The sequence below is a fragment of the Eubalaena glacialis genome, chromosome 5, assembly GCF_028564815.1.
Source record: "Eubalaena glacialis isolate mEubGla1 chromosome 5, mEubGla1.1.hap2.+ XY, whole genome shotgun sequence".
Lineage (NCBI taxonomy): Eukaryota > Metazoa > Chordata > Mammalia > Artiodactyla > Balaenidae > Eubalaena > Eubalaena glacialis.
In genome coordinates, this window is record NC_083720.1 from 122648630 (window position 1) to 122667681 (window position 19052).

The 19052-nt window shown below is 39.2% G+C and overlaps 1 protein-coding gene across 4 annotated transcripts in view; it reads right to left on the reverse strand.

Moving 5' to 3' along the window:
- Positions 1-19052, reverse strand: part of GAB1 (GRB2 associated binding protein 1) — a 127465-nt gene that overhangs the window by 27113 nt on the left and 81300 nt on the right. For 2 of the 4 annotated variants that reach the window (XM_061191636.1, XM_061191634.1), the window contains exons 2-5: positions 18279-18573; positions 6541-6766; positions 6102-6182; positions 835-1436 (exon numbers count right to left, since the gene is read on the reverse strand). In XM_061191636.1, the coding sequence (XP_061047619.1) occupies positions 835-1436; positions 6102-6182; positions 6541-6766; positions 18279-18573 (1204 nt within the window). The remainder of the gene's footprint in view (positions 1-834; positions 1437-6101; positions 6183-6540; positions 6767-18278; positions 18574-19052) is intronic. The other 2 variants (XM_061191639.1, XM_061191635.1) reach the window with 1 other exon arrangement.

Below are 19052 nucleotides of genomic sequence, written 5' to 3' on the forward strand. Positions count from 1 at the left end.
AAGTATTGACATAAGTACCATCCACAAGGCATCAAATCTTTAACTTCTTTAGAACAGCTGGATAACTCTACCACAAAATCCAGAAGTGTCAGAAGTAGTTTTTAGGGTGGGTGCCTTTTAAACTTGGGCTTTTTATTTTCAGGACTTTAGGACCCTCAGAGGCTAACCCAGACTCAATTTTTCTCCTCTCAAAGTCTATAACTTTTGGCAGGCTCTAGGAAGATGGTACAGGAATCAGTGAAGTGGCTAAGGGGTAAGGGGAGAGAAGATTCAGAGCTTTAAAAACAAATAAAACCAAACAAACAAAAAGCAGAATGACCTGATTGCAACTGAATATCACCTGGTAGACATAACGTAAAAACTGTTGATCTGGGAAGGAAGGGAACAGAGCCCAACAGATGTGACACAGAAGCGGCCGTAATAGGACACAAATACGGGAAAGGGTATGACTGGGAAAGGCTTTGTGGCTGGTCCATTTCCTGTGCCTCTGCCCCATCGGGTCTGCTCACCCAGGATGTAGAGGAAGTGAGAGAGAGCGGTGCACACTCCCTGAGGCAGGGAAGTATTACTAAGGCCATACTTCTTAGGGATGAAAAACTCCTCGTCTTTCTCCCTTCCACCACAACATGTACACAGGCACACGCTGCCTGCACAAACACACTTCCTGGGATCTAATGAGGCTCTGACAGCTTCGCTACCTGAGTGGGTAACTGCAGCGCTGAAGAAAAAAGGGACTGCCGTTTAATGTCACACTAAGCGTCCAAGAACAAATACTCAGAAAAAGAGATTTTCTATCATTAACCTCTAAGCCAGGAAAAGCCAACTGGAGCTGACCTTTTCGCAATTTGTTCAAATCCACAGTGGAAATGGTATTACTACGGGACGGTGGCACCCCTGCTGTCGGGATACAGTAACTACTGTCAGTGTCAGAGGCTGTGCGTGTGATGCTACACGTGTCCACAGGAGATCGGTCATGAGCCGGATGCGGTTTCGGTGGCCGAGGTGGAGGAATATCTGGAATAGTGTCTAGCTTTGACGTCTGCCCCAAGGTTCCTTCTGGAAATGTTCGTGGAATCTGATAAGTATTACCAGGTGTTGGAGGAATGTCATAACTAATAGATACATGCCTCATTTGAGGCTCTACACTCGAGGTCCCGGATGGGGTATTAAAAACATAGAGCTCTCCGTCAGCTTCGGTACTTGAAGGAGACACCTTTGGTAAGACGTCGTGGGAGTGACTTCTGGGCAGGTTATAAAGGCTGGAGTCTACAGAAACGGATGCAGCCCGAGACGGTGGAGAGTCATACATCATCTGCTGTTGGAAAAAGCCATTCACTCCATGTTTGCTCTGGGAGGAAGCAGGATTTTTATGAGAAGGGACGTTATCATTGCAGTCTGTCTCCGAAGGGGTGGATTTCGCAGAATCAGCGTGCGTTCTAAATAAGAATTGTTAATGACAGAAAACAGGGTGAAGACCGAAGACTACATTTTAATAAATATATTTCTAGCTTAGCAATCAAACTCCATGGCTTTTTTCATTCAAGTTTTTGGTGTGTGTGACCCATCTGATTGAAAGCACGAATGTTCCTGAGTTTTTATGATTATACACCAGATAACAAAACCACCACCACAAAACCAAAAGCATTCTCCCTAATCTCGTTCTGTACCTGTCCACACCCCCCACCTCCACCTAGTATATCCACACGTAAAACCACAATCCCTGAAGCACTGGAATTAGAAAGGTATAAAACTTGGAGGAAGGTAAATAATTAAGGCACAAGACACCAGGAAAAGCACTTCCTCTGAAAAGCATGCAAAAACCTCGTGCCAACAGTTTATCAAGGTGATCCACTGCTCTTTAGCCCACCTGTGGCAACTCTGTTGTTCTGTAAAGTTTAATGATTACCTGGTATTGAATACATTCAATGTGTCATACAAGGAGGTGGCAACTTGATAGGTTTTGTGTATCTTCCTTTCTATTTATTTTCTTTAACAAATATTTAGCCAATACTATGAAAAGAATCAAAATATAAGGCAAGGAGTTAGCCAACTCCAAACAATAATTCACCTTGAGAAATCTCATTAGAGTGTATTTTATGCTTTGGGTACATTTCTGGTCTCTGTATTTTGCGGTATCACGAAATTTGGGAATAAGTCAAAATGAAGCTACCAATACCAGAACGCTTGTCCTTCCTTAATGCTAAACAAGATACCTTAACTACCTATGTGTGTTGTCCAAAGTCCTGTAGGAATTTAAACTCAATATTTAAAAAAAATAACTTGTGATAGTTTTTTTTTAAAGGGTATATCTCCCTGATTTCTTGGTAACATCTGGCACTGTGTATTGCATTTATTCACTGAAACTCTCCCCCACTACTATCAGAGGACCTTTATTGCAATATCCTGACTTTCCTTCTTCCTCACTGATTATGCCCTTGTTTCACTGACTGCCTCTTTCTTCCTGTCTCTCCAACCTGGAAATGGCCATCAGAAATCAGTCCTCTAAGTCTTTATAGCACACACCATTAAAAAATCCTCCTTTCTCGTAACTTCCCCTTCTACTGAATGCTGACAACTGCCATCTTCTCACCAAACTCCGAGTCCTGTATTTACAAATGGTTCAAACGTATTGCTACTTGGTTATCCCAGTGTTCCCTTGCTCATGTGTACCAAACTAAACTCAACTTACTTCTCAAATTGGTGGTCCTTTCTGACTTGCCATGAAAAGAAATGTCTTTATATCCCAGATTCTCTAAACTCAAAATCCAATCAACTTTGCTTCATTCTCTTTGATCACCACCATCACTTGGGCACAAAGTCCTTCTTTCTAGCCAAGCGCCTATTCCCCCACTCTGTTCCCACTGTCACCACCCCAAGTTCAGGTCCGTATCTCTGCTGAGATCTACACCACGGACCCCTCCCTCAGCAAACTTCTTTCCTCTAGCTTCTCCCTCTTCCAATCTATCGTACCATCGATAGGACCAGGACTGCTACAAGATCAATATTTCCAAAACATGGCTCTCAGGTCACTCACCTATTCAGAGAAAATCCCTTTAAGGGTTCCTACAGGCTGTAGGAACTACAAAAAGCCCACAAACAACTCCACTTGGCACTGAGGCTACTCCTACTCCTCCTATGAGGCATCTCACCCTCCCTCTCAAAAACACTTGCACTGACCTTTCTAGGAATTTCTAACACATATTCTAAAATTTGTACTTGATTTAATTCAAACGTGAAGTTAAGAAGAAGCTAGAAGTACAATGAGTACTAAGTTCCCTGTCTTTGACTAGCTTAGAGTTTAGTGGAGAATACATAAAATTATCAAGCTATTTCCAATTCTGTGATACTGGGCTGGCCAAAAGGTTCGTTCCGCTTTTTCCGTAAGATGGCTCTAGTAGCACTTAGCTGTCTTTAACTTCATTTGAAACAGTTTTGTTAGACTGTATGTGACAGCTGTCATATCAGCGTGCATTTAAAAAAAGACATCAAAATTGGTGAATTTTTGTATAGCCATTTTAAAATTGAAAATGGAAGGAAAAAGCAACATTTTCAGCATATTATGCTTTATTATTTCAAGAAAGGTAAAAATGCAACTGAAATGCAAAGAAAGATTTGTGTAGTGTATGGAGAAGGTGCTATGACAGATCGAACGTGTCAGAAGTGGTTTGCGAAGTTTCGTGCTAGAGATTCCTCACTGGACGATGCTCCACAGTCAGGTCGACCAGTTGAAGTTGATAGCGATCAAATAGAGACATTAACTGAGATCAACGTTATACCACGTGGGAGATAGTTGACGTACTCAAAATATCCAAATCAAGCGTTGAAAATCATTTGTGCCAGCTTGGTTATGTTTTAATCGCTTTGAGGTTTGGATTCCACATAAATTAAGTGTAGAAAACCTTCTTGACCGTATTTCCACATGCGATTCTCTACTTAAACGTAATGAATACGTTCCGTTTTTAAAACAAATTGTGACGGGTGATGAAAAGTGGATACTGTACAATAATGTGAAATGGAAGAGAGCATGGGGCAAGCGAAATGAACCACCACCAAGCACACCAAAGGCCAGTATTCATGCAAAGAAGGTGATGTTGTGTATATGGTGGGATTGGAAGGGGGTCCTCTGTTATGAGCTCCTTCCAGAAAACCACACGATTAATTCCAACAAGTACTGCTCCCAATTAGACCAACTGAAACCTGCACTTGAGGAAAAGCGTCCAGAATTAGACAACAGAAAACGCATAATCTTCCATCAGGATAATGCAAGACTGCATGTTTCTTTGATGACCAGGCAAAAACTGTTACAGCTTGGCTGGGAAGTTCTGACTCATCCGCCGTGCTCACCAGACATTGCACCTTCGGATTTCCATTTATTTCGGTCTTTACAAAATTCTCTTAATGGAAAAAATTTTCAATTCCCTGGAAGACTGTAAAAGGCACCTGGAATAGTTCTTTGCTCAAAAAGATAAAAAGTTTTGGGAAGATGGAATTATGAAGCTGCCTGAAAAATGGCAGAAGATAGTGGAACAAAAGGGTGAATATGTTGTTCAATAAAGCTCTTGGTAAAAATGAAAAATGTGTCTTTTAGTTTTACTTAAAAAACCGAAGGCACTTTTTGGCCAACCCAATAAAACAGAGACATGGGGGTACAACCAGGATTCTCTGAAAACCCAGAGAGGCATTTAATACAGCCTGGGAGTTTAGTGGAATGCCTCCTTAGAGGAGATGTCTGAGCTGAGGACTGCAGGATGAACGGGCGTTTGCAAGGCAATGCTCACATCTTGCCTTCATCTATAAGCACTTCATGCTTGCATGTTTTGATTCCTTCACAAGCTTTACTTTTAAACTCTGAAGGTGACTGAATCTAAGGGGGCTGTATCTTATGTAATTAGTGTGTACCTTCATAGCACCTAGCGAAACAGTGGGCCCTCAGTGGGTACTTCACGACTATTTGCTATTTAACTGTCACTTTTGCAAAATACAGATACAAAATATATCTGAGTAATGATTTTGAGCATAATTTCTACTACGATAGGAAAGCTATGATACCAATGAGATCAATGAAAGACACTATATAAAAAGAAAATGTACTGAAAACTGTCACTTAGCTGTTGGCTTTTGAAAAGCTGAGATGGAAAAATAATTGTGGAGCTCCCTAAAATAAAATCTTAGTTATTAGTAGCATATGCAACAACGTTGCGAGTGTATAATTTTAAATTCTCACAGCAAACAAGCAAAAATCAAGTTAGAATTTGATATTAACTGGTGTTGATTTATAATTTTTCCTTCTTTTTTTTTTTTTTTTTTTTTTTTTTTTACTTTTACAGGTAAAATCCCATTACAACAAATATATAGAAACTCATCTTTGGAAGGTTTGTGAGCTATTTCCACTATCTCAGGGAATGGTTCACAGAAACTAATTTGTGGATCTTAACAAATTCTATATAAAAATTTTTGAACAAGGGTTTTGTATGATCCTTTAGCCCAGTAACAGTCACTTTCAACGTGAAAAAAAACTTTTTTTTATAAAAATAATGCTTGAATCTAATATCCCTGTTTAAAAAAATATCTTTTATATTTCAATGCAATTTACCTCCCTCCTTAATATTGCAAATTAAGATAATAAATATACCCCATATCACTAGTTGTCACATAGCTATTAATGGTATGACAGGCCTTGTGATCATCAATTTCTGGCTCAGTTCTCACCATTACCTCCAGTCTTCCAATTATTCAACATCAAATGAGAAGAACGATTAAATTAAAATATCTTATAGCTTAGAAGAAAAGAGGGGTATGGGAGCAGAGATCAAGATGACAGGGAAACCAAGGATTCGGCAAAGTTTTATGATATCTTTGGTCAAGTACTGAAATCCACAGACTTCATTCTACTTAAAAATCTGCAAAGTCAAGGCATGTGGTAAGCTCTGCTTCATCGCTAGGTGTGAAGATTTGAAAGTTTCAAAGTTTTTAGCAATATATTTGATTTCATCAAATTTCACTAACATCTGATTTGTTTATTCCATAGGATTTGCTATATTGGGATTTTACCTGTACGATTAATTTCTCACACAGATCCAAAGCAACCACAACACACTCACTGCAATGGAATCGTTTTGCTTTCAAAATCTTCTAGCAGTAGGTATTCCTCTCCTTCTTCAGAAACAAAAGATGACCCTTGGCTGGTTTACAATCACACAAGAAATGGAGCAAGATCACCATTTATAAATCAGTGAAATCTGTTAAGCAAAGTTAACACTGTGAATCTGCAACAAGGACTAAGACACAGGAGACAGATTTCCAAAAGAGCCATGAAGGCACATGTGTTCTTTGCCAAAAATGATAGACAATGTGCTTCTCCAATAAAATCTCCTGAACATCAGAAAGCATTCGTGGAGGAACATCAACCTGAATTATAAGCCTAAAAGATGAGCTTCTATAGGTGGTTACTTTTAAGCCTTCAAATCAGGGTTAAAAAAGTTTAAAGGTAAGAATGCCTAAGGGTATGCACGTACACGCACACAGACGCAGGTGGTTTACCTGGTGGGTTCAGGCTTCTTGCTTTGACAGTTGATTAGCAAGAGGTAGTCCTGAGGATCCTCCTGGATGCCAAGGGTTTCCAGGTGTGGTGGAAGGCTAATTAGCTGATACGGAGGAGGTGGAGCAGCCGAGGAGGCATCCACCTGGGTGGACGGTGGTGCTGTATTTATCGCCAGTGGTAAATCAGCTGGTGCTGGTAAGGAGCTGCCAGGTGGCTTCACGGGATCTGCAAAACCCAAGTGTGACCATCACTGTCCATCCCATTTCTTTTTTAACATCTTTATTGGAGTGTAATTGCTTTACAATGGTGTGTTAGTTTCTGCTGTATCACAAGGTGAATCAGCTATATGTATACATATATCCCCGTATCTCCTCCCTCTTGCGTCTCCCTCCCACCCTCCCTATCCCACAGATCGCTAGTGGGAAGCAGCCGCAGAGCACAGGGAGATCAGCTCGGTGCTTTGTGACCAGCTACTGGAAAGTTTGGAGATAAATCGTTTAAACACACGGAGACAGGATAAACCAGGACAATGTCAGTTAAAATACGTACTACCTAAATGGCAACGCTGACACAGAAAATTATTGGTCCTCGTTAAAGAGATCTGAAGGGTAGGGTTCTTTCTTCCAGGGGCTCTAAAAAAGCCACGGTTGGGAATTCCCTGGCGGTCCACTGGTTAGGACTTGGCACTTTCACTGCTGGGGCCCAGGTCCGATCCCTGGTGGGGGAACTAAGATCCCGCAAGCTTCAGGGTGCGCCAAAAAAAAAAAAAAAGCCTTGGTTAACGTTGCCTTGAACACTCTTTGGTTTTGAGGTTACTGGGAATGGAGATGTTAGCACAAGTAGCAGCAGACTTTTTTTCCATGATAGTAAAGCACTTTCTAAGCCAAGCCAACCTTCCAAGGAGACCCATTTTATTATGTGGTATCTACAGGCCCATGGTGCTGTGTGTACCAGAGCCAGCTCTTTACCCCATGTTTATCTTGCTGTTCATTCTTTTCTTTCTACTCCTTAGCCACCGACTAGGGAGAAATATGTCTAACTCTAGGATTCACATTTAAGGAAAGAGCTTTTCTTTAAGGCATCACCTCTTCCCTCGGCTCATAGCCTCATTTGCCATTATCGGATTTCTGTAGTATTTTCATGCAAAAGGTAAAGAAGGTAAAGAAGGCAGCAGGTAAAGAAGTAGTTTATTAAGCATTTAACTACATTCTGAGAAGACATATGAAAATAGTTAAATTGTGTAGAATGAAGTAATTTGAAAACAAGTTGAAAGCCTAAAAATAAAATCTCACTGACACAACCAAGGAAATTTTTGAGGGCCCAGAAGAAAAATTCTGTTAGTCTGGTTAGGAATACGGGGCTATAAATCCAGCAAAAAAAGGTAAATGCTCATATTCGAATAAACAAATCTGTTTATTGGCTGTTTATATTAGAACAGAAAAGGCTGGGTTGAAACTGAGATTTTTCACAACAAAACAGTACCTAACGATGTTAAAAAGTGGTAAGAAGACTTAATATGTTCTATAGGATAGAATAACAGGCAGGTCATTTGGCCTGTCAATTCCCCAGGGAAGAGCGAAATGTCTGCTCTCTCTTCTCTAGATTCTACAGAATAAGTCCATGTGCTTTTGATGAGGTCTTTATGTATTCAACATTAACATCCACATACGCACTACAGCCAAGTTTATGTAGCTCATTTCAAAACTCTTCTTCCTAGGCAGAGAAGCTCATATCCTAATGGTAAAGCTTGAATGATAACACGTGAGTATGGCTATCTTTAATTAGTTTATCTTTAATTGTGGGTCCCCAAAGCAAACAAAAAGGATCAAAACTCCTGGGGCAGATGCTCGAGAACACTCCATTCACCCAACAGAAACTCACTTAGCACTTTCTCTATACCAGGTTGGAAGAGGTGAAAGCAATCCCCAATCTGCAAGACCCCTTCACCTGCACGTGCAGTTTGGAATTTGCTCTTCCAGAAATCTGTGAGCCCTGCTAGATGCTAACCGAGTATGAAAATTTCTTTCTGTTGGAGACTTTGGCCTGAGTTAAGGAGAAGTTGAGCTAATTTCTAATGTTCTATCTTTGTTATGCTGCACGCAATGTCAAGTCTTCACACAAGCTCATCTAACAAAAGCTAACACTTTATGACAGAAATTAATTAATTCATTCTTTCTTATTTATGAAAGGCCAGAACAGACGATGGTGAGAAAAGAAAAAATTAATTTTTCGACATTTATACAAGATAATGGCATAATTTCACAGGAACTCATAAATACCTCATCATGTCTAACTGATGTCGGTTATAAATAGTGTTTATAACATACCCTATGAAATGTTTTACTGTTTTGATTTTGAAACAAATATAAACAGATTTATCTAAGGGGATTTGAAATGCCATAGATTAATCAGTGACTCAGAGTAAATCCTTGTGGAGTGTTAAACTTCAGAGAACTATGAAAAATATTTACCCTTTAAAGACCTTAAGAAAAATACATACAATATTGAGGAGAAAAAAAAAGCAGAGGAATCACAAAGTAGTTACTGTATTCTGTGTAGCCTACAGGGTGTATTCACAAGTATATTTTATATACTTCTTTCTTCTACCACAGAGATATGGTAAAATTGTATAATCCAGTTCAATGTTTAGCTCTGACCAAACAAAATCAAACTAAACACTGGAAAAACTTTACTGTATAAAATAGTACGAATTCTAGTTTTCCACTGCAATTCCTAAAATAACTTTTCCAGGTGGGTTTTTTTTTTTTTTTTTCAAGTCGTTGTTTTTATAGATACACTTTTCCTTTAGTATTTTTTCTAAACTGGATGGCTATATATTAAACGAACTGAGTGATTCATCTTAAATGGGAAAAAAGTCACCCAGCCAAGCAATCACTTTTGTTTGGCCTTGTTTTATTAACACAATGGGACTATCTCATTTTTTTTTTTTTTTTGACTATCTCATTTTTAACCTTCCATTTCTGCCACCTGTGAATGATGCAAGTGTTTTACTCTTTTATAGCTGCAAGAGCCTCTCCATTTTCTGACAAAAGGACTGGGATTCAAAGGTTCCTTTTTTAACAAAAAAATCTTGTTCACAATATGGGAAGACTTATGTATACTTCTCAGAGGCAAGAACTAGAGAGAAACCTCCATTATGTTCACTAGCAAGCTCATGGAAGAAAAGACCTTCAAATAGCCGTGAACAGCAAGCCCAACCGTTCCAAACAACATGGCACACAAAGGACTTTAAAAGGGAAGGGGACACTGCTTTACCACCTTGGGCTCAGGTAATGCACCATCTTCAAAGTTTGAGTGTTTGGGATGATTCTACTCATGGTAATTTGACTATATCCTCAACTCTGTGATTTTAATGCCAGCATGGCATGGTATCTAAATATTCTTCAACATAAAACTTCTAGCCAAAGTTAACCAACTGGTCTGAAAGAAGAAACTTCTCTTCAACCTTAGAAAGACATGGGATTAGCCCCCATTCTATCCTACAAGTAGTTGAGCAGACCATGTTTATTGCTTTCTGCCTCACTTGGGTTTCCGACTTACTGCTCTTTCTAAGTAATGCTAGTATCAAGTTTCTGAGAACCAAACATCAGCATAGGGTGTGCTTCTGTGTGTAAAATTATTTCCTGCCTCTTAATTCAGAAGGCATGAAGATGATAATCAGCATCCACTAAAGGCCTAATAAGCTGCTGCAGCAAACTCTTAATTTAATTTTACTTAGAAAGCTAATAAGTACTGCAAAGGAAAGCCTTAACCAGTTTTCAGTGAAGAGGAGTAGATTGTTCTGTGAGGGGAGCCACAAATAATAGATTGGTTCACACGATCCCTACCTTAATGCACAGTTTTATACCATTTGGAAGCATAACGCTCTGGAGTTAGTGTCCCTCATACAAGCTGGGGTGCCCAGCCAACGCCTTGAAATATTCAAAATAATATTTTTTAAATCAAATGGTACACGTGCTTAAGCCCAGGAAAGCAATCTTACTCTTTTTTTTTTTTTTTAAAGTATTTGTTTATTTATTTATTTATGGCTGTGTTGGGTCTTCGTTTCTGTGCGAGGGCTTTCTCTAGTTGTGGCAAGCGGGGGCCACTCTTCATCGCGGTGCGCGGGCCTCTCACTATCGCGGTCTCTCTTGTTGCGGCGCACAGGCTCCAGACGCGCAGGCTCAGTAGTTGTGGCTCACGGGCCCAGCTGCTCCGCGGCACGTGGGATCTTCCCAGACCAGGGCTCGAACCCGTGTCCCCTGCATTGGCAAGCAGACTCTCAACCACTGCGCCACCAGGGAAGCCCAACAATCTTACTCTTTATTATGGGTAAGGTAGACTATTTCAAAGTTGACGTGCTAAGATCCTCTGATTTTGTAACTACTGACATACCCTTCCTGAGCATGTGGTAATAGAACTGGGGTGTTGCTCACTTCCTGTCAGGAGACCAGATGAGATCCTTTCCTCCCAAGATGGGCTACATTTGTTGACAGAACATTTGCTTGTTGCTATTGCAAAAGTTTTCCCTTTATGTTCACAATTAAAGGTAAATAGGTCAAGGTCGCTCTATATCTACTGATTCCTGATTTACCAGGTCTGTTGTAGATATTTTTTTTTTCTGTAAAGAGAAGCATTTCAAATAGATTTATGTGATTTATATCTAATTAACCTAGCAAATAAGAGTCCACAAAGAGTATGCATTAACTATTAACTATTAACGCTAAAATGGCCGTCTTCTACTTCCCCAGCGGTCCAGTGGCTAAAACTCCGCCTTCGGGACTTCCCTGCTGGCGCAGTGGTTAAGAATCCACCTGCCAATGCAGGGGACACGGGTTCAATCCCTGGTCCGGGAAGATCTCACATGCCGCGGAGCAACTAAGCCCATGTGCCACAACTACTGAGCCTGTGCTCTAGAGCCCGTGAGCCACAACTACTGAAGCTCGTGCACTCTAGGGCCCACGTGCCTCCACTACTGAGCCTGCGTGCTGCAACTACTAAAGCCTGTGCGCCTAAAGCCCATGCTCCGCAACAAGAGAAGCCTGCACACCACGAGGAAGAGTAGCCCCCGCTCGCCACAGCTAGAGAAAGCCGGCGCACAGCAACGAAGACCCAACACAGCCAAAAAAAAAAAAAAAATTAAGTTAAAAAAAAAAAAAAAAGACTCGGCCTTCCAATGCAAGGGGTGCCAGTTTGATTCCTGGTCAGGGAACTAAGATCCCACATGCTGCGTGGTGTGGCCAAAAAAAATAAAAAATAAAATAAAGTAAAAAGAGCAATAAAAAAAGAAATGGCCGTCTTCTCACTTCTGAGCATACCCTTCTTTACGGAAGAACATTTTATAAGGGTAAATCTATCAAATGGATACAAACAAGAAAGAGCGGTAGTCACAATTTTCACTGAAGCAACCTGAAATGTCTTCAAATTATTTAATCAAAAATCGAAGACCTTTCATCAGAGTCCAATCTTCTTATTTGTCATGACCATCTATCTCCTTAATAGAGTGTGAAAACATTCTTGGAGACTTTTAAAACAAACCCTTAGTGCTGACAAATGATTTAATTTTCATCCAGAGGTGTCATGGTATCTTGGCATCAGAATCACTTGTTGGGTATTTGAGAAATCTAGGTGCCTGGGCCTCACCTCAGGAGACTCAATGAATCAAGATCTCAGGGGCAGCAGCTTGAAAATGTGTGATAAAACAAAAGAAGACAAAACAGAACAGACAGACTCTGGTTGGATTGGTCCTCAGGAAAATGCAAAGTAAGACCACAATGAGATACACACTCACTAGAATGGCTAAAATTAACGACCCACAACACCAAATGCTGGTAATGTAGAGTAACTAGAAATTTTACATGCTGCTGGTAGGAAAGCAATTGGCACAATAACTTTGGAAAACTAAAGCTACTAACAAATCTACTAAAACTAAAAATATATATCCTATGATGAACTGCAGCAATTCTACTCATGGGTATATATACCAAAGAGCAAAGTGTTCATGTCCATCAAAGGACAGATGTAAAAATGTTCACAGCAGCTTTATTTGTATTAACTAAAAACTGGAAACAAGCCAAATGTCTATCAACATTTGAATAGATCAATAATTTACGATATATTCACACAGTGGAATGCTACATAGGATGCTGAACTCCTGCGACATGCAACATAGATGGATCTCACAGACTTACTATTGGAAAAAAGAAGCCAGACTCAATGGTTTTATTTGTGTAAAGTTCAAGTATAGGGAAAACTAATCTATGGTGATAGAAGCAAAATAATGGTTACATTTGAACTTTTTTCTGGGTTTTTACTGGGAAGAAACGTGAGAAAACCTAGGGGACTGGAATTGTTCCATTTCTTGATTTGAGTGGCGGTTTCACAGATTTCTATGTATAGATACAGAATGGATATATAAAACTACATTGAACTGTAAACTTAAGATCTGTGCCTTGCACAGTAATAAGTTATACCTGAATAAAAAAGTAAATAAAAAGAAATTTAAGTTCCCTAATTAAGAAGCACTGCTTTGCAGGAATGGCAGCGTGTGTATATTCTCACATTAGTTTACCTACTTTTCTAAAAGGAAGAATATCAGAGAATCACACTATTTTTTTTTTTAAGCCAGTATTATCTGGGCATTTTGAGAAAAGCAACTCAACTGATTAAGAGGCAACTTTCTAAACTTGCACCTGAAATGAGACCAGGAGCCTCTGCACCAAGTTAGTTGCGTTCAGCCCTAAGGCTGAGTTTCCTGGCACTTGTTTAGCAGATTTTACAGCTTCCATCTCGGTGTAGAAACAAAAATAAATCTGCACATTTCCAAGAAAAACAAAAGAAATTAGTTTCTTGGTCTCAAGTCTACTAAATAAAAGCATTCATAGGAACCACACACAGTGCAATAAGCTAGAATTGAAAAACAGATTCAGCCTGCCAGCATTCTGAGTATTCAATAATAGCAATGGTCACCTGGGGCAGCGGAAATAACACGGTAATGATATTTTGAGAGGTTCCTGGAATCAAAACACAGGTCAGAATTTTCCCCTTTCCTTTTGTTTTCAGGAGAAAATTAGTTATTCTCCTAGGGATTGGGGATAGTTATGTTCTCAGGCTGTAATACCAAGCATAGTCTATTTCTTCCCACGTCTACCCTGAAACTAGTTTTAGTGAAAAATCATTTCGTGTTATTAATTTTAAGCCAAGAGTGGGAACATATTCGGCTGTCTGAAAAGGGAAGAACACAGGGCTCAGGGGACAGATCTAGGTAAAGACAAAAGCCCCTATTATACAGTGAGTGGAGGAAGCAGGAGAATATAAAGCAGGTAGTAAAGTTAATGGAAGAACAAAGACATTCTGATATTCCCCTTGTCATATTAAACTGTACGAATGTGATCACAAAGGATAACAGCAGTTCTCTGCAGTTTAGAATTTGATACAAAGCTTTAAATATGTGGAATTTTGAAGAAGGCATCTAGCAAAGTCAGCTACTACAAATGAATAGGGAAATACAATGGTTGGCTTTTAAAAGCTTTTTGCAGTTTTGCTACTATGCCTCAAAACCCAAAATTATAGAGCAAAATAAAACTATTTGTGTGGCTCCTTGATACTACACAATGAAGGATTGCTCATCTTTCACTGATTTATTCCAAGAAACTCAAGTCTCCAACACAGTCTAGTAAGACATTTCTAACTGTGGTTATTTGGGAGATGGCCAGGATGAACTTGTAAAAACATCTAAATTATAGAATTGAAAAAATAAGCACAATTGAATTTAGATATAGATCAGGAACTAAATTTAAAAGTATTTAAACTGAAGTATTTTGACTTCAGCAAACTGAAGTCCTTAGGGACTTATTTTAATGAACAGATAAAAATGATCTGTGATTAGCATAGCTACTCTTGGTAACCAACTCAGCTTATATACATCAAATTTGATTAATCATATTATTAATTTTCTTACAACTTCCCCTTTTATGGATATTGTGAAGATTACAAGTTCACAAATTGAGAGCTTCACTCAAGGCAAATATACTTCTAATCTGTTTTATAAGAATTTGGGAGTTTTGCCACTGAAAAGGTGGCTTTCAAGTTTTGAAACTTTCCCCCTCCCTATACTAGTAAGTTTATGAAGTGAAAACAGGCATTGTAACTGATTCTGACTACTAATGCCAATGAAGATGTTCCACTAAGGACAAAAATAAAGTTCTCAGTACAGTATCAGTTATAGTCACAGAGCCATTTAAAACTACCTAGGCTTTTCCTGATCCTCCTGAGATGAAATCAGCTGCTATCTACGCTTTTTTTTTTCTTTTAGCAGAGCACCTAACAACTGGTATTATAATTCCTAGATTATTTGCCTGTCTCTCCTACTAGACTGACTTAAGCTCTATGAGGGCAAAAACTGTATTTACACACTCCCACAGTATCATACTTTAATATATAAAATTATACCTTAATGTTATATATTACCACTTTAATATATGTCAAAGTATGATTTATATTAAAAAATGTAAACACATATATGTGCATACATATATTTCTAACTTGCACTTATCAACTGTAATGAATTATTTTGGGTATGACTCTTCTCTTACTAGATGCTCAGTTCCCTGTCTATAATACCTCTCATCTGTCTGCCTAACTGGCCACCTAATATGTATCGGTTGAATGAATGCCCAAAGCCTAGTGGAGTACTGGCAAACTCAAATAACTGGGTAGATTACTGAATTAATGTTCTAAAGCAGACAAAACCTATCTACTTCCCAGAGCTGACTGGCTCCCAGATGATAAGAATCATTCTAAGGTGGACAGATGGACCAGACTCCTTGCCTTAAAACTTGCAAAGCTAATCTGGGACACATGAGCATGACAAATTCTTATTTTGGGGGTTCTCAACTCTCACCATCCCCAAAAGTGCTTCCAAAAATTACACACTCACATTCCTTAACCAGAGAATGCACTAAGAGGGTATCTCATATCCTTTGCTAAATCGGACAATTATAAAGAAAACAAAAAGAGACAGAAGAACACCTACTGTAGTCTTTCAGATCTGCTGAATCTGTACAGGCAACCAATGGAGACAGAAATCTGCCTTTATATCCCCCCAAATTCTAAACTGAAAAGGTAGCAGGCAAAAGAACAACATCAACACAAAGATTATACAACCACTTAAATTATTTTAGCTGAAAATCCATCATACAAGGAAATGAATGTGAGGTCTAAATCCAATCATTATCATTACTGAGGGGCTGTTAACCATTAAAAAGAGAGTGATCTCATTTGTGACTTTAACTGAAAAATCCTCTGCTGCACTCAAATATAGATTATGTATGCAAACAAGAAGGGAAAGGAGTTTTATTGGAGTTAGAAGTAATACCAGCAGGCCCACTTAAAATGTGAACATATTTAGTAACTTTACAAAAACAACTGAAGCTTTAATTCCACATGTGCAACAATTGCTTGAGGCTTTTTAATCAGGAGAACTCTGTTGAAGAGCTCTAGGTCATTAGCCTCCTGTCTAAATCAGATGCCTCCTTCCCTTTCTCAGCGCTGTTTTCCCTCCAGCATTCTAGATTGCCTCAGCAAGGGGTTTCCCCCAGCCCACTGGGCCAATCCCAGCCCTGGAAGCCTCCTTCTCCTGGGGGCTGCCTGGCCAGAGAGGAAACAGCATGCTGACCTGAGCTAATTAGAGATGATGACTGTTTCACTTCAATCTAACTCTTGAAGTGGATTGTTAACACAATTTTTCCACCCCTCACGGAATCTCCAGCACTCCTAAATATAGATATTTGGAAGTGCATGCTTGTCAATGTGAGTATAACCATGAAGACAACAGGGTCAAAGACCCTATTTAATAAGGTCGCCTTTATTTCTGATTCTTGGCTCTGCAAACCTAAATTAGTGTTGGAGTCCCCTCCGTGGGTTCTCAGTGTTTGTTTAAAAAGGAAGAGAAGTACAGAAGTAGACAGGGAATATAAAAGGTCATGACAGCTATATAAAAGCACCCAAAGAGGAATTCCGCTTGTAAAATTCTTCTTGAGGGACTTCCCTGGTGGCGCAGTGGTTAAGAATCCGCCTGCCAACGCAGGGGACAGGGGTTCGAGCCCTGGTCTGGGACGATCCCACATGCTGCGGAGCAACTAAGCCTGTGCGCCACAAATACTGAGCCTGCGATCTAGAGCCCGCGAGCCATAACTACTGAGCCCGCGTGCCACAACTACTGAGCCCACGTGCCACAGCTACTGAAGCCCGTGCACCTGGAGCCCATGCTCCTGAGAAGCCCACGCACTGCAATGAAGAGTAGCCCCCGCTCGCCGCAGCTAGGTAAAGCTCGCATGCAGCAATGAAGACCCAATGCAGCCGAAAATAAATAAAAATTTATTAAAAAAAAAAAAAATTCTTCTTGAGGCCTTTAATCACTCAGCTCCTCCCAGGAAAGGCACTCAAATCTCAGATCCTCAAGCAAGTCTCCCCTTGCCTTTATCATTCATAGCCCTCTGCCCTCTAGGAGTCTACTCCACCTCTGGGCCCTTCCCTAGCCCCTAAGCCTGCAGGTTCTGCGTCCCTCCTTTCATTTATGTAGATATAACACTACTTCCTTCAAAAGCCTACAGTTCACAATTGGTCTTTCTCCAAGAAGCTTTTCTTCACTACCTCTTTTTCAAAACTTGAGACCCCTCTTCCTCCATGCTTTTTTTAGGACATTTGTGTTAAGTAAATTCGTACGTTTGTTACTTTTTCATCACGTTTTGTGACTGATTCTCATTTGCTTTTCATAGGTATTGACAGTCACCTTGGCTATTTCATAACTCCATAATCCAATACAGTTTAAAAAATAACTCCTGTATCCATCATTAGATGAATGGATAAAGAAGATGTGGTGTGTGTGTACACACACACACACACACACACACACACACACACACACACACAGTGGAATACTACTCAGCCATCAAAAAGAAGTAATTTTGCCATTTGCAACAACATAGATATACCTGGAGGGTGTTACGCTAAGTGAAATAAGTCAGACAAAGAAAGACAAATACTGTATGATATCACTTATATGTGGAATCTAAAAAATATAACAAACTAGCAAGTATAACAAAAAAGAAGCAGACTAACAGATATAGAGATGAAATCAGTGGTTACCAGTGGGGAGAGGGAAGGAGGAGGGGCAAGAGAGAGGTAGGGGATTAAGGGGTACAAACTATCATGTATAAAACAGCTATAAGGATATACTGTACAACACAGGGAATATTGCCAATATTTTATAATAACTATAAATGGAGCATACCCTTTAAAAATTGTGAATCACTATATTGTACACCTGTAACATATAATACTGTACAGCAACTATACTTCAATTAAAAAAAACTCCCAAAGAATTAAGTTGAGCCGCATGAAAATGTTATTTTAACAGGTTGAAATATCAAGTATCAGCAGTGTTAAGGTTCAACTTAATATTTACCTTGGAACTCAAGAAATGCTCTTAAATAAGTATGTCTTCTTGTCATCATCTTCAGGACATTATTTAGACACTGCCCCACAATGGTAGTCTCTCTTTCTAAAATCTATAAAAATTTCTCCCTAAACTGATTAAAAGGTTTTTCTAAATGTTGTTACTATTATAAAAAAAAATATTATATTGTGTAACTGAAATAACAAAGAATTTTACAACGGTTTTTAAAATGTAGTAATAAAGGAGAACTCAGGTTGAGTCACAAAATCTTGAACTTACCTTCTTCTGTAGGATTAAACCCACAGATGTCACAAATACAACGAACCCACTTATTCATCTCCTCTTCACTGTCTGCTACCAAGTAGAAAATCCGGTCAATGGTGTTGATATCAAAAATGTAGCTGTTTTCAAACTCTTTTTTGTTAAATGTCAATCCAGCATCAACTTGCTGACATAAATTTAAATCAATGATACGGATAGGCTTCTTGGCATGATCATTTTTGTAATATTCCAAGACATCTGGATCTCCAGTTAAACGGCCACTGCGTAACACAAACCATCTCCTCTTCCAGGCCTAGGAACAAAACAAAAACATCCATCCAGTGTTCACTTGAGAGCAATCTTTCAAGATGCACATTTGTCAAACCAATTTTATAAATGCATTGACTAGAGAAAGTCATAGACAATGTTTTGTTTCCACAGAATAATCCACCACTCCAGCAAAGTTCACTGATGCTTCCTCAATTAACTTAATAATGTGTGTATACACATTTATTGTTTTCTATTAGATCTTCTGATAAAACATCAGAAGACACCGACTGATATCAGAAGCTATTACATTGATATGTAATACCAAGTCAACAAACCAAGGAAGATTTAGTTTTTACTAAATATACAAAGCAAATGGTGCTGGGAAAACTGGATATCCAAGTGCAAAAGAATAAAGTTAGACTCTCACCGTATCAAATAAAAATTAACTCAAAATGGATCAAAGACCTACATGTAAGAGCTAAAACTAGAAAATTCTTAGAAAAACAAAAACGGAAAACCTTG